This window comes from Papio anubis, chromosome 5 (assembly GCF_008728515.1).
Source record: "Papio anubis isolate 15944 chromosome 5, Panubis1.0, whole genome shotgun sequence".
Lineage (NCBI taxonomy): Eukaryota > Metazoa > Chordata > Mammalia > Primates > Cercopithecidae > Papio > Papio anubis.
The window spans coordinates 38,021,725-38,044,975 of NC_044980.1; the positions used below are offsets into that span (position 1 = coordinate 38,021,725).

At 40.1% G+C, this 23,251-nt stretch overlaps 1 protein-coding gene across 12 annotated transcripts in view; it reads right to left on the minus strand.

Annotated features, from left to right (window-relative positions):
• FYB1 (FYN binding protein 1) overlaps positions 1-23,251 on the minus strand; it is a 165,595-nt gene that overhangs the window by 105,201 nt on the left and 37,143 nt on the right. For 8 of the 12 annotated variants that reach the window (XR_002522509.2, XR_002522511.2, XR_002522510.2 and 5 more), the window contains exon 1: positions 10,079-10,097. The exons of 1 other annotated variant lie outside the window; for it this stretch is intronic. Coding sequence is in view for 5 of the 11 variants with exons in the window: in XM_021939324.2 (XP_021795016.2) it covers positions 10,079-10,093 (15 nt within the window). In the remaining 6 variants the exon portion in view is untranslated. Of the gene's footprint in view, positions 1-3,176; positions 3,896-10,001; positions 10,161-23,251 lie in introns of those variants that run through there. 3 more of the 12 variants (XM_003899601.3, XM_003899600.3, XM_009208322.4) reach the window with 2 other exon arrangements.

Genomic DNA, 23,251 nt, shown 5'->3' on the forward strand with positions numbered 1-23,251 from the left:
GAAAATACAGTACTCCTGACAAGACCCTTCACAGGCATGGTGGATAACAAGTTCCACTACAGATAACAGAACCGCAGGGATCTTTTCTATCCCCATTAACACTGTTTAAATACGTTTTTTCTTTTTTTGAGACGGAGCCTTCCTCTATCATCCAGGCTGAAATGCAGTAGCGCGATCTTGGCTCACTGCAACCTCTGCCTCCTGGGTTCAAGCGATTCTCGGGCCTCAGCCTCTGAGCAGCTGGTACTACAGGCATGCACCACCACGCCCACTAATTTTTGTATTTTTGGTAGAGTCGGGGTATCACCATGTTGACCAGGCTGGTTTTGAACTCCTGACCTCAGGTGATCCACCTGCCTCAGCCTCCCAAAGTGCTGGGATTACAGGCACAAGCTACCGTACCCGGCCTATTTAGATTCTTAATGAATTATAATTTACATATGTGCTGTTTCCCCAAGGAGATGTAAAAGCAGGAACCTTGTTTTATTTTTCCTGCCCAACAGCAGTTCCCTCCCTGGCAAACAAACACACACATCCCTGATCCTGGCACATCTCTTTCCATAATATGCATTGAACATACTGGCTGATGGACTGAGTTTACTTAAATTTCACCGTGCTTGGTCATACAGATGGGAGTGGAAGAGATGATTTTCTTAGCTCCTTTGTTGACCTGTAGTTGTGATTTAAGCACTTGCTAATAGAATATCTATTTCATTACAAATGAGCTGTGGTGGATTCCAGTGGGCTGAGCCTCTGAGGCTGGAGAGAGCACCAGGCCCCTCTTCAACAGGATGTGGGAACTTGACTCTCGCCGCAAATTAAGTTCTTGGGGCAGGAGCCCTCTGCTGCAGGCTCTGGGCGAGGGCATGGGTAGGAGGAGCTGGTGGCGGAAGCACCGGTGGTAGCATTGATTGTGACAACCCCTGTATGTTTTTCTGTAACTTGTGAAGGTGGAGATGGAACTGCCACAACCCCAGCAGTCAGCGATGCCTTGTCTTGCATTGTGAGGTGTCGTGTGGAAAGAAACACGACTTAAATGGGGACTTTCTGGGTGGTGTGCGTGCCCCGCCAGGTCCCCTCAGACCTTGGCAGAAAACCTCCGCAGATGTCTGTATGCATCATCTCCTGGTCTGGTGTTATTCCGAGTACTGACGATCCGGACCCTTCTCCTGTTTCTATTGTGTTCTCTCTTCCAGAGTGAATTAGAGCAGAAGAAGCAAGATAGCCTAGCAGGTAGTAAAGTTTTGATGGTGATGGTCCACCTCCCAAATGCTGGTGCCTTGTATACTCTATAAGACATGTACATCAGTTGGATTTTTGTGTACCCCCTGTTTTTAGAATCAGGAGTTTGAGAATCATCATCGATCTACAAATTTGAACCTTGAACATTCTCTTCCTGGTTATCCTACAAAACAGCTCCTGTACAAATAGTTTTGACTTTGCCATGGCCTCTGAGGGCTTAAACATAAATGGATAAGGAAGTTAAATACGACTTTCTAGTCAGGCATGATAGTGCATGTCTGTGGTCCTAGCTATTCAGGAGACTGAGTGGGAAGACCGCTTGAGCCCAGGGGCTTGAGTTCAGCCTGAGCAACATGGCGAGACCCTGTCTCTAATACAAATAATACATATGAATATATATGACTTTCTAGGTGTTTCTGAGGTTTGTATTGCTATATGTTTTTGAGTTCTTGATGTGGATAGAATGGCAATAGGATGTAGAGAATACATAGTTGAGATGTAGATAGTATAGAACAACAAATGGTCCTAAAACCACTTATTTTTCTTATTCTATTTTATAATTTTTATAGCAAATTTAACTTACATTTGTTTAGGATAATTCACTCAGCCTGCATGAGCTGAAAATACCAAATTGGAAAATAATTTTTCAGGAATTTATATTTTGACTAACGAACTTAGAGATAATTGAAAAATGTTTTCATAGATATCTTATTAGTGGCTTATTTGATTCTTAGGCTAACAGTTAATGTACACTTCATAATACAATATAAGTTCTTTCATTTTTTTCTGTTCCTCCAACCTCAAAGAGAGACCTAAATTTCAACTACTATTTCTTACGGTTGTTCTATTTTCATATATACCCCAATAAAAACTTTGTTTTGCTAAGGATATTTGAAGTCTGAAATAAAAATCCTTGTTGTCTGGGAAAGATACTTTTGACGAGGGAAAAATAGAAATGCTATGCTTCCTTTTTTTCCTCAGCCGTTGTGTCACTCCCAACAAATGCAAAAATACAGACACACACAGACACACGCTCCTGGGCGGTCAATTTCTTTTCTACATTCAACATGATGTTAGAAACTGAAAGCTTATTGTCTACATGGAGTGAAGTGGGGGTGGAGGAATGAGGCTATCTGTGGGGTTTTCTAGAGACTTCCTTCCCAGAATGTGAAAAGATCTGTGTGAAAACTGCTAAGAAGAGGCAGAACTCAACAAGTTAACCAAGACAGGTGGCAGCAGCTGGGCACAGTGGGTGGCTCAAGCCTGTAATCCCAGCATTCGGGGAGGCTCAGGCAGGAGGATTGCTTGAGGCCAGGAGTTTGAGGCTAGCCTGGGCAACAAAACAAGACCTCATTTCTCAAAAAGAATATGCAATATTAGCCAGGCACAGTGGTGAGTACCTGTAGTCCTAGCTACTCTGGAGGCTGGGATGGGAGGACTGCTTGAGCCCAGGAGGTCAGTGCTGCAGTGAGCCATGAATGCACCACTGTACTCTAACCTGGGTGACAGAGCATGACTTTGTCTCAAAAAAAAAAAAAAAAAAAAAAGGTAGGTGGCAGCTTTCAGTCAATGAGACATCCAGAGTTTGATCTGAGGTAGGTGGCAGCTTTCAGTCAATGAGAGATCCAGAGTTTGATCTGAGGAAAGTAAAAGCTATACATTAGAAATGGAAGGGCACGGAAGATTCCAAAAAGAGAAAGAGATAATATTTTGAAACCTCATTCTATGGAATATGACAATGCGGGGTATCTTTCCTCCCCCAACCCTCCCCCTTGTTCCCATTCCATTTTGTCTCCTTTTGAGCTTTGAAGAAAATGCATTCAGTGTTTAGTAATCTGGATTAAATAATATAAGCACTTCACACCTCTTAGCTCACTGTTTCTGATAACTGCGCAGTAACAAGACTCTGCCATGAGATGAGCATCTTTTCTCACCTTTGTTATCATGGTGCTCTTCACTTTGGGTTGCACTTTTTCTCATTAAAATTGTGATGTTTTCAATTTCAAGTTTTCCATGGTGTTCATCCTGCTTTTAGGACCCAGCCACTCTCCTTTTCCAGGCACGCTTCTCTTTCCAAAGCATTTCATGGCTTCAGATGCTCTGGGCTCTCACTTGTCCATTCATTCATGGATTCATTCATTTTCTTCTGTGTGTTCTAGAGACTCCTTGCTTATGTGCTAAATCTATTGTGTGGCACCTTGCCACAATCTAGATTAACATCTATGCTTTACTAAAAACACTTTTCTTGGTGAACAAATCACCTTTACATGCCCCCTGCCAAAAAAACCCCCAACTCTATATATACTCATATAATTATCAAAAAATTCTTGAGTTTAGTAGTTTCTACCCATTCCTAATTTCATTATTAAACTAATAATCACATTTTAAAAGAAAATTTCACATATAATACCTCATTTGATCCTCCCAAAGCCCAGTTAGTTCTTAGTGTTATTAATATACAACCCAACCATAAACTGAATCACTTAAGCTTTAGCAGGTGGTAGGATGAGAACCAAACCCAGGTTCTGATTCCAAATTCTGTGCTCACCCTATATGCCATAGGAAGCATGACCTTCATTGTCTTTCTCATGTAGTTACTAGTTTAAGTTCTCAGCTCACACACAAAACTTTTTGGCAGTTTCTTATTCTAATCCAAAATGTTTTCCACCTAACTCTAGCCATTGACCTCCTGCCCAAGAATCCCTCGTCATTGCAAGGGATGTGATAACATTTGTCCTACTTACGGTTGTGATCCTGGCAGATCTGAGATGAGCAAGGGAACAGAGCAAGACACGGAGTTTACAGGGCTCAAGGCCAAAACATCTTGATTGACTTTATAACATCGTGGCCAATGTGAAAAGGGGAAACAACTAAGAGACGACAAACAATTCCGTTTGTTTTAAAAACATTTAGTTTGTGCATATGTGTGTTGGTGTAGGGGTGAGGTGTTTAGATAGATGACTATATTAGGGCTTTTTCAGCCCAACCCTGGCTCCAAACAGCTGCCCCTAAGAGTTGGTTACGTGAACCATCTAACTGGCAGTTTAGGGGCTCAGGACACCATTCTGGTTCATTCATTGTCCGCCTGAGTGGCGCTTATTGTTCATTTGGCTGCAGCCTCAAACTTATTACTGGGGGTGGTTGAAGAAGGGTATAAACAGATACTACAGGAGAAAGAAGTTATAATTTGGGAAGTCCCATGGCAAAAATCAGATTGATAACAATGCATTTATATATAATAACTTCTGTCTGAATGAAAAAGTGAAAAAAGTGTTAACATCTTTGGTTAGTTCAAAGAACAACAAAAAAATGAAACACACCAAAACCCTTTCCTGTGTTATGCTTTTCTAAATACTAAATGGTTTTCAAAAGAAAGTACCACAGAGAGAGTCATCTATAATTTCTAGATAAATTTTTCTTTTAGTTAAAAATTTAAACCAAAATAAGATACTACTTCATATCCATTTGAATGGCTATAATTTTAAAAAAAAGCAGAAAATAACAAGTGTTGGACAGGATTTGGGGAAATTGAACACTTGTGTACTGCTGGTGGGAACGTAAAATGGTACAGCTGCTGTAGAAAACAGTATGGTGGTTCTTTAAAAAATTAAGCATAGAATTACCATATGATCCAACAATTCCACTTCTGGTGTATACCCAAAAGAGCTGAAAGCAGGGACTTGAGCAGATTTGGGTAGATCCCATGTTTATAGTAGCATAATTTACAATGCCAAAAGGTGGAAGCAAACCAAGTGTCTGTTGACAGATAGAGGGATAAACAAAATGAGGTTTATAATACAATGGAATGCTATTCAGTTTGAAAGAGGAAGGAAATTCTGACATATGCTGTAACATGGAGAAACCTTGAAGACATTACGCTAAGTGAAATAAGCCAGTCATAAAACAACAAGTATCGGCCGGGTGCCGTGGCTCATGCCTGTAATCCCAGCACTTTGGGAGGCCAAGGCGGGTGGATCACTTGAGGCCAGGAGTTTGAGACCAGCCTGGCCAACATGTTGAAACCCTGTCTCTACTAAAAACACAAAAATTAGCCAGGCATGGTGGTGCAAACCTGTAATCCCAGGTTACTTGGGAAGCTGAGGCAGGATAATCACCTGAACCCAGGGGAGGTGGAGGTTGCAGTAAGCCAAGATCGCACCACTGCACTCCAGCCTGGGCAACAGAGCAAGACTCTCTGTCAAAAAAAAAAAAAAAAATTATTGTGTGATTTCACTTATGTGAGGTACCTAGAGTAGTCAAACTCATAAAGGCAGAAAGTAGAATGGTGGTTGCTAGGGGCTGGAGGGAGGAGGGAACAGCTAATTAATATTTAATGGGTATAGAGTTACAGTTGGGAAAGATGAAAAAGTTCCTGAAATCGATAGTAGCAATGTTTGCACACAATGTGAATGTATGTAATGCCACATTTTACCCTTAAAAATGGTTAAAATGGCATATATTATATTATATATATTTTACCATAATTAAAAATTCAATAAGAATGTTAAAAAAACAATGTTTGAAGAATTATAAATTTAAATTAAATGTAACAGTGGATCAGTATCAAATATCTAATATGAATAAAACAATAAAAAATCCACTTGAGAAATATAAGCACAACTCTGACTAGTTTTTGTTTTTGTTTTTGTTTTTTTGTTTGTTTTTGACTGATAGGGTAAATAAAAGTATTTTGAGTGGTTTTCTTTGCGATGACGATGGGGAAATGATGAGAAGGGCATTGTGCGGTAGGATCACCCTGGGGGAAGTTTTTTTAAAGCAGCACTTGCTGTGTGGCCCAACCCACCCTGCTGTGCTCCTCTCAGGGATCTTTAGGGGGACTTACCAACCCAGTCAGCCAGGGGTGCGGGGGGAGGGTGTGGCATCCTGTGGTGTATTCAGAAGCAAACATTATTAAAGACGAGTGGGATCCTGGATCTGTCTTACTCTTATCCTCACATCTTTCTTGATCAATTACTACCAAAAGAGTGGCAGAAATTCAGTGGCAAGGATGGGGGCACCTTTTGGAGTGGGTACCCTGATGTAGCACAAGTGAATGGGATTGGAGTGCAGATGCTGGTTGCTTGTCTATAAATTATGCCCATGTATATGCCAAAAAGATATGCCCGCGTATCAGAACCTATGAATATGACCTTATTTGGAAAAAAGGTCTTTGCAGGTATAATTAAGGATCATTCAACGGAATCATTCTGGGTTATGTAGGTAGCCCTACATCCAATGACAAGTGTCCTTATAAGATACGGAAGAAGAGAAGACAGCAGAAGAGGAGAAGGCCATTTTATAAGAGAGGTGGAGGTTTTAGTGATACAGCCACAAGCCACAGAATCCCTGGAACCACCCGAAGCTGGAAGAGGCCAGAAACGAATCCTCCCCTAGAGCCTTCAGAGGGAGCATGGTTCTGCCCACAGCTTGAGTTTGGACTTCCGGCCTCCAAAACTGAGGGAGGATAGATTTCTGTTGTTGTAAGCTGCCTAGTTTGTGGTACTTTGTTAGAGCAACCACAGGAAAATACTACATACTCTTACAAAACTCCCAAATTACCTTTTTTCATGTGTGTATATAATATGATTTTTAATATTGTGTACATTTATATTAGCATATATTAGAAATCTCTAATATAAAAATAGTGCTGTGCATATTGTTAAAATTCTACCCGCATCTCCCTCCTTTGTTCACTCTTTTGTTTATTTGTTTGTTTTTAAATTTTATTTTAAGTTCTTTCTGGGATACATGTGCAGGAGGTGCAGGTTTGTTACACAGATAAATGCGTGCCATAGTGGCTTGCTGCATCCCTCAACCCATCACCTAGGTATTAGACCCCACATGCACTAGCTATTCATGGTGATGCTCTCCCTCCCCCTGCCCCGCAACATGCCCCAGTGTGTGTTGTTCCCCTCCCTGTGTTTGTGCTGGATTTCTACAAATGTCCAATAGTCTATGTGGGTGAAGTTTAGGAGGAAGGCAAAAAAGATTGTTTCATGATCATTTTTTGCTGCACCACCATTTGTTGCCATATTAGAGGTGACATCCCAGCTGGGATTATCCCTAACTTGGAAAGACTGAGTTGGGGATTAGTCACAGGCAGCAGGTGAGTTTGGTGGCATTTCACCTGCACTTAGAAGCAAAGTCATCCACTGCTCTGACCAACTCTCATGGCACAGGCCTCAGCAACATGATTAACAAGGTTATGTATTGAATTTATATAGCTAAATGGTTTTCCTGGTTTCTTATCTGTTTAGAGAGGCTGATTAGCAGAGGTAGAAAAACAAGACAACCACTGAGCTTTCCAAATTTATCAGAGAAACCCCAGACCAGCTTCTGATGGGGGAATATTCCTTGACTTCCAGCGCTTCCCACTGGATTTTCATCCTGCCCAAAGACATTCTTGGTTTATTCCTAGTGACCAATAGAGAACGTTCCAACAATCACTTCTTATCAGTCAGCAACTATATAATAAATACCTGGGACATGCTTGGCCCTGGGCTTTGGTAAAAAGAAAGGAGACAAATGGGCCTTAAAGGTAGAACAATTTCAATTAGAAGCCTGTGCAAGGTTTAGAAGCACAGTGTTTGAGAAAGAAAAATATCCTTAAACATCAGCGAACCAAGTCCTTCATTTTACAAAAAAGAAGTTGGGTAAGACATCTGTCCAAGGTCACACAGCTGGGCTAAAATCTGGGTCTCTCCCTTGCTCATCCTCTGAGCTTTCCATTGCTCTATGCTGTCTGACCTGTGGGGTACCAGCTTCTACAGCAACTTGCTCTTAAAAAACAGTCACAAGAAGAGAGGGCAACCCGGATTGCCTTCTCGGCCAGGTGCTGTGCTAAGAGCTTTTCAGGGATCACCTCATAATAGGTCTATGGAGACGTTACTGTTATCCCCATTTGACAAATAAAGAAACTGAGCCATGGAACGATTTGGGAACTCGCCCAAGGCCCGCAGCTGGTGCGTGGCACAGACCACCTTCAAGCTCAGGATCTTGATTCTGGAGTCACAGTCTTAACCGCAACCTCTGGAACCACAGCCCAAACCTACCAGTGGGCCATGGTTCACTCTCTTTGCTTTCTTGTTTTTAGAAATGTTCCTTTAGAGGCAGCCTCTAGTAACACCTCAGACAAGTGAAATATCATTTCTACTTCACTGACCTCTCTCTCTTGTGAACATAGTGTATAAATGGTGGAAAATGTGGTTTTAAAAGCACGTTGAGGCTGGTAAAAGCTTCAAAGCCACCGCCTGCACTTACTCTTTGAACCACTAGATGTCAGTGTGATTGCTCTATGAAGCAGCCGTAACTTGCAAGGGTGTCGCATTGCCCGGGAAATCAGCTGCAGCGAGCTTCCAAGCCTCTGGACTACAGCAGAAGCTGGGGGAAATTTGAAGCCCAATGGTAGTAAACAAATGATGGACATGACAATCAGGCAGTGTGGATTTCAACCTTTACAATAATTTCTCAAGGGAAACGGAATCCATTTTAGCCCTTCCTTTTTGAAACAGATGGTCAACTTTTCCATGGGGTGCCTTAAGTGCACCATAACTCTTTTGATATTCAGGATCACCTTTAATGGCACATCATAAAATATGTGGTTTTATTGGAAAGAGCAACCTTATCCTCCTCCCCCTCACCTATCACTTACGATTAATTTCTTAAGGCATTGGACTATTTGAAGTGCGTGTGTCTCACCTTGCATGGGGACGTTTTGCTCTACTTAAAACCTCCGCTGGCATTCCCATAGCATGGGTAGAAAACCACAGCCACAGCTTCACCCTTCCTGTGATAAACCCGTCTGTTTTCCATACAGAATTATTTGTATTTAATGCAAAAATATTTAAAATGGTGAATATTAGTAATCTATTATTTTACATTAGTATTCAACAAGTGTATATAGTTTTTTCCCCTCCACAACTCCATGAGATAAGTTCTATTATCATCCCCATATTTAGATGAGAAAACTGAGACACAGAGAGGTTAAGTGGCTCTCCCAAAGTCACACAGCTAATAGAAAGCAGAGTCAGAGGCCCATTTTCTATTAATTACTTCACTGCAAATCAAGTTAAATAGAGGGGGGAAAGGCCTTGTGAATTTTTCAGAAGAATCAGCAATGTATACAAGAGAGCCAAAGGCTCCGATGAAAATTTGGAGTTGCTGGTTGCTTTGAAAGTCCTCCTTGGCTGATTTGCAGCTGTTTGTCATCATTTATCCAGTTTGCCAGGATTCCTTCTGAGAAGGCATAATTGATGGCAGTATAGTCCCTTTCTTTAGTCTATGTAGAAATCTCACACGAATTCCCACCTCCTGCCAGGTTTGGAGGAAATGGAAAGTTACTCTTTCTTATCAAAAGGATGGACACATGTTTGTTAGAAAACAGGATGAAATAAATCATCTGTGCCCAGCTCTGTTGGCAATAAAACCTTGTTTCTGGTTTCACTGCAAGACATTGTTCAACACTAGTGGCACCAGAGGTTCCAACCAGAACACACGAGAGGCCTTATCCAGTTACGAAACAGCAAGTGACAGACGCATTCCTGGCCACATTTTTATCTGCTTATCATCCTTTTGGCTACAATGAGGCTGAGTTTTAGTGTCTCATGTTCATCTCTTTTGCTATTTTCCAACAGAACATGCATTTCCTTCAGTTATTCAGCTAGTACAGTCTGTGTGCCAGAATTTGGAAGTGGTGCTTTTTTCCTGCTATAAAGAATTACACATTTATTTGAAAGAAGAAACCTAGGCATAGCTGTTACCTGACTCCTGCAGAATAAGGCAGAAGGATGGCCTCCTTTAGTGGATCTTCCTGGGCCAGGGTCTGGGACCCACTTACTTTTTGCTGTTGCATCTGCTCTGCATGTGGAACTCAAGAACTGCGGAGTTTTCTGATGTCTGGCAGGGTTTTATTCAAGGCAGTGGTTGAGTGAGCCACACCTCCCTGCCCCGACCAGGCAAACTTAGACAAGAAAAGTTCTATTATGCCCTCAGGATATTGAGTAAGAAGCAGGAGAAAGAGGAACTTAAAAGTGCCTGTTCAGCCTGGATACTTCTGCTGACATTCCCACCAAGCATGTGATATTTAAAAGGGTAAAACCAAAACAAGGTTCTCCTGCCTTCCACCATATTTATTCAAGAGGAAGAAGCTGTAAGTTCTTTGGACCCATAATCTTCCCACACACCCAGAGGTGTCACCTGCAGTGGGGGCCATAGGGGGATGCTTACAATTAGAAAGGTCCACCGGAGCATGTGGAATATTTGGAACCTAACTGCACCTGAGGTCAGGAGGTAAAGTGGGGTGCTTGACCATATCAACTGAAGGGTGGTCACTCATGTGCTGGAAAGCCCACTAGACTCACTCTGTCTGGTCTCTGTTAGACTATTCTTCAGGCTGGAAGAAATGGAGTATTTATATGATAATCCACATGAAAAGACTACCATCGGGGCTGAGTGCAGTGGGTCATGCCTTAATCCCAGTACTTTGGAAGGCTGAGGCAGAGGATTGCTTGAGACCAGGAGTTCAAGACCAGTCTTGAAAACATGGTGAGACTCTGTCTCTACAAAACTATAAAAACATTAGCCAAGTGTGATGGTGCATGCCTGTAGCCCCAGACACTTGGGAGGCTGAGGTGGGAAGGTTGCTTGAGCACAGGAGTTCAAAGCTTCAGTGAGCTATGGTTGTACCATTGCACTCCAGCCTGGGTAACAGAGCAAGATCCTGTCTGAAGGGGGAAAAAAAGAAGAAGAAAGAAAGACAGAAAAAAAAAAGAAAGAAGAAAGAAAGAAGAAAAAAAGAAAGAAAGAGAAAAGAAAAAAGAAAAGAAGAGAAAAAAGAAAAGAAAAGAAAAGAAAAAGAGAAAAGGAAAGAAAAGAAACCCCCCAAAACAGAGGCTACCATTGGGACTAAATGAGATTTTAACAAACTGTGGTTGTGAAATTAACCTCCCCCACCTTCCTTCTACTCATTCATTCATAAACATCAAACACTTACTGTGTGGGTCAAGCACTGCCCAAGACTAGAAAGATGGAGAAGACGAGGATTTTCCTCTCAATGGCTTATAATCTTACAGACGTTATGCCAGAGATGGTCACTTTCTTCCCAGTATGATTTTCCCTTCTTATAGAGTAGTGGGGTCAGCAAACTATGGCCCACGTGCCAAATCTGGCCTGTAGAATGTTTTGTACAGACCTCAGGCTAAGAATTTACATTTTTTAAGAATTGTAAGAAGAGGGAGAAGAAGCAAAAGAAGACAATGATGACAACAATGATGATGACATGGCTGAGATCGTATATGGCCTGAAATGTTTACTATCTAGTCCTTTTTTTTAATGTTTTCCTCTAAATGATAGAAGAAGTTTGCCAAAAGTTTAGGATGCTTATTCTATCCTAAGAAATCTCTGGCTTTTTACCTGGCCCACAGCCACACAGGACAAGGCATTTTCTAGTCCCTCTTGCCATTAGATTTGTCCATATGGTTAAGTTTTAGTCAATGGGATCTATGCAGAAGGGATCTATGTAGCTTCTTGGTGGTGCCCTAAAAGAGGGCCCCATCAAGCTTTCTCCTCCCAGCTGGCTGGAATGCTGTGGGGGCCTGAGCTCTTCTGATCCAGTGATGACTAAGGTAATACTCTAGGCATGATGGAGCCAAAAGATAGAAGGACCAGGCCCCCGACACAGGAGACAACCCCACCATCACTGGATTTTGCTAGATGGTTATAAAGAAGGGAACAGGCGGAAAAACATTTAACTTTTAAAAATCAATGTTATTTTGTGTTTCTTTTGCTGCAACCAAACATGTATTATAACCACTATAGAGATAGACACTGTATAACTAACCATGACACACTGTGATGAGTGTTAATCTCAAAGTACAAATAAAGGCCTCTGGAAATACCCAGGAATATGTAATTCCTTCTGCATGGGGGCAGAAGAGTTGAGGAAGACTTTACCTAACGTGGGACAGTTGATCTTGGACCATGAAGGAAGCCTAATTGGAATTTGGGATTATTTGTTTTTCTTCTCCTCTCTGCCAACCTCTAGGTGGCTCATGCGTGTAATCCCAGCGCTTTGGGAGGCCCAGGAAGGTGGGTCACCTGAGGTCGGGAGTTTGAGAGCAGCCTGGCCAGCATGGTGAAACCCTGTCTCTACTAAAAAATCCAAATATTAGCTGGGTGTGGTGGTGGTGCATGCTTGTAATTCCAGCTACTCAGGAGGCTGAGGCAGGAGAATTGCTGGAACCCAGGAGGCAGAGGTTGCAGTGAGCTAAGATTGCAGCATTGCACTTCAGCCCAGGCCAACAACAGCAAGACTGTCTCAAAAATTAAAATAAAATAAAATAAAATAAAATAAAATAAAATAAAATAAAATAAAGTAAAGTAAAATAAAATAAAATAAAATAAAATAAAATAAAATAAAATAAAATCCACCAAAAGTGAGCAACACACCTTGTCTTCAGGGAATGTACACACCCTCTCCTTTTTCACCTGGCTCACTCCTGCTCATGCTCCAAAGCCCAGGGTAGATATCATCTTCTTTTGAACTTTGTCCCACAAGACTGGATAAGGCCTTCTGAGCTCTGGCGTCTTGTACTCTGTTTTAGTAGTTGGAGATATATCTGTCTTTCTCACTAGATCATGAGTTCCTTAAGGGTTGGTGGTAACTGTGGCTTATTTGTCCTGGATTTCTAGCTTCTAGTACATTGCCAGGCACACAGAAGGCACTTTATAAATATTGAGTAAATTGATTTATTAGAGGCCAAGGGTAGCTTCCTGGTTTGTGGGACTGTTACTTTTTTTTTAATGAATTTGTCCTAGGAAAGGAAAGGTGAGGCCTGCAATTTATATTTCTCAGCCTCTGTGTCCTCAAAGTATATACATTTTTAAAAGTTTGCTTTCCAAAAAGGAAGAAAAGAAATGTACACATTTAGAAAGTTTTAATTTAAAAAATTGAAAGTTTAATTTGATGTGAAAGGTCTCTATGCTTAGTAGTGTCTGAAAGTTTTGAAGATTTAATAAAAACAACTAAAATGTTATGAGGTGAGTTTAGTAACATGGTATGTTTCTGAAATAAGTGAAAGTATAGATACTTGCTCAAATTTATCTTATTTTGAGCTTCTCTTATTATCACATAACAATAAACATTCATTTTTCTATTTTAATAAAATCTTTACTCACAAAGGAAAATTTGTGCAAGAATATTATTTGATTACAAGATGATGATGCTGATAATTACATTTGATTCTCCCCTTGTCACTCTGTGTTATGTGTCTTATAATCAATAAAAGAGGAAGGGGAACAACATGCACTGGGGTCTGTCGGGGGAGGGCAGTGGAGGGGAGAGCATCAGGAAAAATAGCTAATGCATGCCGGGCTTAATACCCAGGTGATGGGTTGACAGGTGCAGCAAACCACCATGGCACATGTTAACCTATGTAACACACCTGCATGTCCTGCACATGTACACTGGAACTTAAAATAAAATAAAATTTAAAAATAAAAAATAAAAAATAAAAGCAAAAGCATTGCTTTTGATGCAAAGCTATTTTACCACATGCTTTGGCTACATGCAATCAATTTTCTGAACTGGCAAATTAATGTAAGACTTTAAGACACCGTATAGTACTAGTATTTTCCCCTATCATTTAGAGGAAAACATAAAAATATGAGGAGCATATTTTCCTTTACATATAGTCCTTCTTGAGATGGTGTTAACAGAAGGTGAAGTTAGAAAGAATTACTTGCATTATGTTTCTAAAGGAAACCAATAATTTAATATTACGTTATTATTTGAATATGAAGTTTTCATTATTTTTGTGGCTATTCACTAAAGGCCTTCATAAATTACAGGGAAACCTGAGCAATTAAATTAAAAAAAAAATTCAAAGCCTTCTTAAATAAAGTTTTTGGTCTTATATCTGTTACAGAATCATAGCTAACACCTCAGTGCTTCTGGATATTTTATTAAATGTTTAGGGCTTCCATTCCCCCATGCAAGAGTAATTCTAAGCAAGTGATGAGTGTCTCAATGAGTAGCTCATTCATTCTTTGTGGACATGAAAACTAGGTTTCCACTTCCCTATCTAGTGCAGCTCTATTGTGCAATACAAGGAAATAAAACCCTAGGTAAAAGAATTAGAGTGGGGGTGGGTGTAGTAGAGATGGAGAAGATCAGCTTATTCTCAACTCACTACTCCCAGTTTCAAATATCCATTTCAGATATAAGAATTTCTGTCCTTATACCCCAGCCCAAATTTCCTGCTGTTCCTATCTCATCCCACACTCCCCTCTTCTCCAGGTGGAGAAACCCTATCCTGTGCTGTCTGCTCAGTATAATGACGACTTTGAGGAGTCAGCCTGTTCGTGACTATCACGTGTCAATATGCTTGCTTCTCTGTCTTCTAAATTAAATACTGTACTTATTGTTGTACTTACTAGCAATTATATTTTTCTGCAATTAAAAAAAATGATAAAGTTAATATTCTCAAAGGAGCAAATAACACGAAGATGATGGCCATTCCAGCCATCTTTCAAGGAAAGGTGATCTGGTTCTGGTGGCCAAGCCAGCTCTGCTGTGCCAGATAAAAGCCTCCAGTGACTTACTCAGAAAACAAATCATGAATGTGTTTGAAAGTGAAATGGTTTGGCCTCCAGTCAGCCTTTAGCACAATCCTGATGGTTTTCCTTACTACAGGGATTGGGCGTCCTGTGAAGACAGATGGGGGAGGACTGCCACCTTCTGCTTGCTCACCCAGGGATAGCTTCCCAGGCTTCGCCACTGCTCCAGACTAATGAGCAGCAGATGAAGCTCTGATGAGTCCACGCCTTTCTGGAAGCTTGTCGTTGCCCTGCCAACATATGTTGAGTTGTCAAGAGCTCTGTCTTGAAGCCAATCACATCCTGATCACAGTTCATTAAAGGTGTGTATTCCTCTAGTGAGCTCATTGTCTGTTGTCAGAAATCACTCAGTGCCCAAACACATTAGGATGAGAATGGACTGTGTAGGAGAGAAGAAAATAAATGGGTTCTGCTTATTTGCTTTGACTTTAACAGCTACTTCCCCTTACTCAACTCAACACTCATGAACACATATCAGAGAAACATTATAATCTGCAAGCTGCAGGACTGGCTTCTATTTAATGTGCAAAAAGTGGCTTTTCTCTACTTGCCTCTCCCTAAATCCTTCTAACCTCAACCTCTTTCCTCTAACCTGCTCATTCTTCCTGCTTTCTTCAAAGTAAGAAACTACTTGGTTAACATCAGAGATTTTTCCACCTCCAAGCTTCTAAAATTCTAGAAATACATTTACATTAGGGAAAGTTATAAAGGACTTGAATACCTTCCAGAGGTTTTTATTACATGGGGTTTTATTAGTGGATAAAACCTTATAAAAGATGTCAACAATCTTTGAGAAGCAGAGGTATGAGAACTGTGTCTGCTTCCCCACTTCACATCCTTGAATCTCCTCCTGACTTTCTGCCATGCGGAAGAGTGGTCACTGAAGATTTTTGGTTTTGTATAGCTAGCAGTAAAATATATTTGAGTATGCACTGCAAAACTGTGAATATTTATTAATGAACCCATATATACATGTATGTATATAAATGTGTGTGTGGTGTGTGTGTGTCTGTTAAAACATTTTAATTGACAACATTAGGCTGGGACAGCTCCAGAGTTTTATGTTTTTATGTTAGCAAACCAAAGTCCAATGTAAACAATAAAATAAACTTTACCAATTAGAATGGCCAACTAACTTCTAAGTAAAGACTTTACCAATCAGATACTGCCAACTAACCTCTAACTAGTCTTTTTGCTCTAACCAGTCAAATATATTTTCTTTGTCTTTTTTCTTAGTGCACCTATGAAAACTCACTGTCCATGCAGTGGGGTGGAGCTTTCTGAACCTCTTGTGGTTCTGATGCTGCCCGATTCATGAATTGTTTTTAATTCAAATAAACTGTTAAATTTATCTTGTACAAAATTTTTCTTTGAACAACATACACATACATTATATTATGAATATACTTTAACCATTATAAAATGCAAACAAAAATAGAAAATAAAGGAGGTTTTTAAAACATAAGATTTCTAACAATTTCTCTTCATGCACAATGAACTGTCTTGAACCCTCCTCCTGAAATATTTACTTTATTTTGGAGGCAACTGATAAAAAGAGTGGAGAGAGAAAATGATAGCACTAGAAGTAGGCAAAGCATAGAGGGATCTTTCAACAAAACTACAATGTTCACCACTGGTTGGTTCCACTTTTTAAATAGTGTTAACAAGTTCCTTTGCTCAGCATGCAAGTGTGCACCCAGCCCACAGTCTGATCCAAGGCTTATTTCATCACAGCATTTTGCCCCTGCAGCAGGCTTCTTATGGGTCCCTGGTGCACACTTCTGAGGGTCTCACTATTGCTCTCCTGGCTAAGTAACCACATAAGGGACATTTTCTCCTGAATGTCCAACAGGCACTATCCACACAAGACCGAAAGGTGAGCTGAGGATTGGCTTTAGACTCCTTTCTCTGACTCACATGTTCATGTCTAATCAGCATGTCCTGTTGCTGCTGTGTCCCAAGTGTTGTTTGAATCCAGCCTTTTTCCTCCTGTCTCAGTGAACTACCTTCATCATTTCCTGCCTCTTTAACTGCAGTGGCTTCCGATGGAATTGTTCTGCCTCTAATCCTTTGTTTGCAGGATTGTCAACATGATCTTCCTGTGATCAACTGGACGATATTTGCTCAAGCCTTTCACTAGCTTTCCAAACCTTTAGAAAAAAAAAAAAATCAACTCTTTAAGAGTACATACAAGCATTTCCTTCATCAGACCTTACTATCTCTTCACTTGCAGGTGGCATTGCTTTTACTTCTCTGACTTCATGTCTTCTTCCCCCATTGTCTTACCCTTTGTTAATCCACCCTTTTTGAAACTCAGCTAGAATTTCACCTCCTCCATCAAAGTCTCCTCTGACCATTTCAGAGTATGTATTGCATCGTATAATAGCATTCTACATCTTCATTCTACTAGATCTTGTCAGGGGTAGAGTTCACTTCTTAATTTTCCTGTGTGTCTTTAGAATAATAGTTCTCAAACTTTAGTGTTCATAAAAATAACCAGAGGAGATTTTAAAAGTGCAGATTCCAGATTTAGTAGGCTTAGGGTGGCACCTGGCAAACTGCTATTGTAACAAGCTTCCTCCTCCAAGTGACTTTCATTTGTCATTCTTAGAGTTTAGTACAGCATTAGGTGCTCAGGCCATCAATAAATGTCAATAAAAGAAGGCATTCTCTATCTCTTGTCTTTCCACTTTTGTCTTTGGGACTTTTGATAGACTATTTCTGGGTGCAGAGAATAAAACTCACCGCATAAATCTGGTCTTCAGACCTGTTTTTGTTGCATCTCTGTGTGTGCAAACACATATACGTTCACATAAATTCACACACATGCACATACATTCATATAAATCAATTAAAAGTAGTTTGGAAAAGCATAAAATGATGGAGAAACTTGCCTAGATTAAAATATACCAAAAAGATGTAAAAATCAAGTGTAATACATAACTCTTGGTTGGAGTCTGGTTTGCACAAAAAAGTTGGTAAGATAATTTTGGTACAACTGGAGAAATTTCAATATGGGCAATTAAATGGTATGAAATTATTATTTTTCTTAGGGGATGACAATAGTATTATGGTTAAACTAGAGAATGTTCTTATTCTTAGGAGGTGCATGCAAAGATCTCTAAGAATGAATTGTCATTTGCACAACTTGTATTCAAATCGCTTAGGAAATAATTTATATACACACATTATGTGGCAAAACATTAACAATTTGGGATAAATCTAGATGAAGGGGATATAGATGTGTGTTGTATTATTGTTTAAGCTTTTCTGTAGATTTTAATTTTTAAAAATCAGAAAATATAAACACTAGAGCAATTTCATGTAACGATGCAGATTTCTAGCTTTCCATGAAAAGTCTGATTCTCTGATGCAACAATTTGTTGGAGCTCTGAAAAGCCTCCATAGTTTGCTATAATGGCTTCCCTTGTTGAAGTCATCTGCCTGAATCCAGTAGGCATTTGGTTTGCAATCCATAATAGAAAAAATTTCAACTCCTTAATAGCACATATAAAACTTTCCTTCATCAGGCCTCATTGAGTCATGAGACTTTGAAATTCTCCTCCTGATTCTCTTTATAGAATTGTTTTTCTTGAATCCCATAAGATAGACCCAAAATGTTTTTCACTGGGGAAGACCTTTCACCTTGCGAGGGCCAACTGGGAATTGGGAACAGAAGACTTGGGTAAGACATATACGCTGTTTCCATTCTTGACACACATATAAAGCCCAGTGCATCTCTCTAAGATCAATGATCAGATTGGAATAAGAGATGAAAAACTCAGAGACAAAGGATAACTTCTAACAAGAACAATAATATTATTTCCACCTTCTAGGATCTGGGGTCCTGGTCATACAAATCAGGATGAATGAGATACACTTGGTTGGTAGATAGATAAGTAACCTCAAAGGAAACACGGTGAAATCATGATAGAGACTATCTTTGGGAAGCAATGGCAAGAAATAGGCCTGAGGAAGAATTATGACTGAAATTCAACTTTATATACAATGTTTATTCTTTTCATATTAGAAAGACTTTAAGCAAAGATGACAAAATCTTTGCCAGTTCTTAGTGATGAATACATTGTTGTTTCTTATATATTCTGTTTTTTCTGTTTGTAAAGTTTCTCAAAACAAACAAACCAAAATGTGTCTACCCCTCATGGGACAAAGATAGCCACAAATATTTTGTACCATGGACATGCCAACTTTGGAAAAGTTATCACCTACAGTAATGGGCTGTCAGTTTCTTTCCAGAACTGAAGGAAGTGGAAGTAGAATCGTAAGACTCCAGTTTTCTTGAATACTATTGAATATCAGGAATCATTGATTTTAATTTCAAATCACCAGGGTCAACATTTTTTGATACTGTATTTCCCCGTTATTCCCCAGTGGTTAAAGAAAGAGGTTAGCTGAAGAAAATCAAGACAAACTTCACTTCCTTTTTTTTTTTTCCTTCTCACTCTGAAAGCTAATAAAGCAAGATCTCTGAATTGTAATGTAATCTTTCCTCCTTTTTGGTTCTGAGAGCTAATAAATTTTAAAACACAATTAGAGTATTACAGTTGATGGCCACTTTGGGACTTTTACCTAAACACAGCTTTCCTTCATGATAAAATTAGGATGGTTCTTTTATCCACTATAATTTTTTTTTTGTAATGCATGAAAATAAAATGAGATAGTAACAAGGCTTTGTCTTATGGTGGCAGAAGATCTCATCTCTCTGTGTGAAGAGTATGGCTGTGATCCTAGGACTGGGGTCTGTCCTGATTCAATGTCCTGCCTTGGCCAGAATGGGACTGGGGCTATCAAAAGGAGCCTGGGACTCAGGACCCAGGGAACAGTGGATGAATATTTTAGAAGACAGGGGCTGATACTCCCTTACTAAAGGATCCATGTAAAACACAGTAGGGCTCTGAGCTTGTTGGGATGGGATTGTTGTCCACCATTCCCCAATAGAGAAATGCAGACAACAAACTGCTTGCATGAAATGCAAAGCTAATTTGTTCTATAGACTCATTCTCTGCAGTGTTAAGAGAGTGACTATATAAAAAGAAAACCCGAGGAGAAATCAGCCATTGTCCAGACTTAAATAAAATGACAGTGGAAACTAGTAACTCACCTGAACTGTGTCCATTTCCAGAATTAGTTGAAACTCTAAACTCCTTTGAGTCTGACCAAGGCGGGTGAGTTGGGGGTACATCCTTTGACATTCACTTTTGACATTTATGTCTGCCTTAACTTAGGGATATGATTCGACTTACTGTATGAAGGTCAAACAATGATCAATAGCTACCCTTATTGTGGGATTAACATATTCCAGGCAAGGTGCAGGGAGTTTATACAGATTGTCTAATTTAATCCTCATAATATTGCCAAGGTGACGATTATGCCTATTTTAGAGATAAGGGAACTCCGGTTTAGAGAGTTAAAGTGAGTTGCCTAAAAGGCAGAAGAGGTCCTGAAACTTAAGTCTGTATAATGGCCCAGATCCACTTTGTTCAATACACCCAGTGATTCTAAAAGCTGGCTTCACAAGGCTTCACAAGAGAATAACCTGAGGGTAATTTTACCAAATGCTGACAGCCGGGCCCATGTGGTTCAATTAAATCACAGTACTTGGGTGAGGTGTCTGGGCATCTGTAGTCTTCAGAGCTCTCAGATGGTTCTAATGGGCAAATCAAGATCGGGAATCTCTGAAGTACTTTATACTGCTTCCAACATAACTAAACTCTTCCTATAGTGAGGTAAACAAAATAATGTCCCCATCTCCCAAAAGATGTCCACCTCCATATCCCAGGAACTGTGAGTATGCTACCTTATATAGCAAAGGGGAATTTGCAGGAGAGCAATTAGGTTAAGAATCTTAAAATGAGAAGATTACTCTGGATTATTTTGGGAGGACCCGAGTAACCATAAGGATCATTATACATGGAAGCAGATGGCATGAGGGCCAGTGTCAGAGTGATGCAGCTGAGAAAGACTAAAGGCTTGATCAGCTATTGTTGGCTTTCAAGATGGAATAAAGCCATGAGCCGAGGAATGCAGGCAGCCTCTGGAAGCTGGAAGAGGCAAAGAAATGGAGCCTCCCCCGGAACCTCCAGAAGAAGCACAGCTCTGCCCATGCCTCAGAGGCTCATTGCAGACTTCTGACCTCCAGAACTATAAGACAATAAATTTGTGTTGCTTTAGGCCACTAAATTCATGGTAATTTGTCACAGCATATATATATGTGTGTGTATATATATGTGTGTGTGTGTGTGTGTGTGTGTGTGTGTGTGTATTCTTCCATATCCCTGCAGCTTCTCTTCTGTCTTAAACATGCTTACAGTCACTTTTTTTTAAAGTCCTATCACTATGTAAAAATGTATTATTACTTCAGTGAGTTGGCCTTACCTAGACACCCCTTCAACGGCATCATCCACAAGGCTGATGTTGGCATTGCGGTCTAATGACTGAAACCTAACTGCACAGGGTGTAGCTGAGAATTGCTGACTCTGTGGGAACTTAGACTTCCCCGTCTCAGTATACACACACACACACACACACACGCACACACACACATATACATACATACCCACGTACATACAATATTAGTAGAGTGAATGGAATGATTGATTGTCCCAGGCCAACCATAATAAAAATGGAGCATAATCTTGTGCAAATATCTTTCCATTTAAAAAGGAAAATATACTAAAGTGTTATATCATTATATTAATATTGATTAGAACAAGGAGGAAGAAATAAAGATAATGAGGAGGAAGAGCTATTATCAAGACATATTTATTCCGGGAGGCGGTTTGAAGGAATGGAAAAAACTACTTAGCTCAGAGCAAAACAGCTCGAGCCGCCACCTTCAGCTGCTGTTGCCCTGGAATTTCTGTGTTACCTTGGACAAGTCATGTCCCCATTTCCAGCCTCAAGCCCATGAATGGAATTAGGGAACACGTTCAAAAGCCCCTGGCACAGAGCTTGGCACATGGCAAGTTCAAAATACAAGGTTGGCCCATCTTTTCTCTCTAAATGTGCTGAGTACCTTTTGGGTTACAAAGGTGCTATGTTAGGTGCTATGGTCGAAGTTGTATAAGAAAAAAATCTCTTCTCTCAAGAAACCCAAGACTATTTGGAAAAACATATGAGATATTTCTGGAAAATTCATAGTACAATGACTATTACAGGGTAGTATATTTCAAGCATGTAATAAACAGCCCAGTCATAAGAAATTATTACACGTTGGAGTGCTCCTGAAATGCTACTTGAAGAATAGGTAGGATTTTGCGGGCTTTGAGACCAGGAGATTAGTGTGAACAATGGGAAAAAGAGTGCTAATAAGGAGGTGCTCAGACACTAATTATTTCTCAAAATTCTTATGTGACTGGGAGGTAAACAGAGGTGCAGAGAGCTATTTCTCTTTCAGCGAGGGGAGAACTGAGACAGGAAAGTCTAAATTCCCACAGAGTCAGCAATTCTCAGCTGCACCCTGTCCAGCTGAGTTTCAGTCATTAGACCGTAGTGCCAATATCAGCCTTGTGAATGATGCCTTTGAAGGGGTTTCTAGGTAAGGCTGACTCACTGAAGTAATAATATATTTTTACATAGTGATAGGACTTAAAAGAAAAGTGACTGTAAGCATGTTTAAGACAGAAGAGAAGATTCAGGGGTGCAGAAGAAAAGTATATCATCAAACTATTTGCCTTAGCTCTGAGCTTTTGAGAAACAGGTCAGTGTAGAACAATGAACAATGGTGAACTTTCTCTGAGCCAAAGATAAGAGTGGCTGAAAGAGCAAGACAGAAAGATACCTGTTTCAGAACATGCACACACATATACACATACACACGCATGCATACCAATCTCCTTCAGTAGTCAGCTTTGATCAAAATGAACGTTTCATGTTTGTAAAAAAAGGAACATTTAATATAAACTTTTCTGGCATCAGTAGCTCATATTACCAGGAAATATAAGTCACGTGAAACTAAAGAAATGAATAAGCTACCAGGAAGTGAGTCAGGGCTGCTCTGGGAGCCACTTTACCTCTTCTCCTTGCAATAACCCACAGATGAGCAGCAGGTCTCAGAAATGGTGTTCAGGCTACCCACAGACCCAGCTATCCTCTCAAATTGAAATTAAATCCTCATTTAAAGCCATTGTAAGTGTGACATTTTAGCATAAACATTTCATTTTTAAAAGTTTGTATGCAACTGGAAAGAGCTAGCAAATATTTGGCTGGGCAAAGAAATGGTGTGGTTTTTGAGAAGGAAGTAAGACTTAGATGTAGCCCCGAAAAAGCCGTTGGTAATTAGTTGACTGGATGAAGAACCCAGGTGAGCAACCTTAGCAGAGTCTCCTGGCCAGCTTAGAAACAGGGTTCTATTGGCTTTATTCTTTCTTCAGTT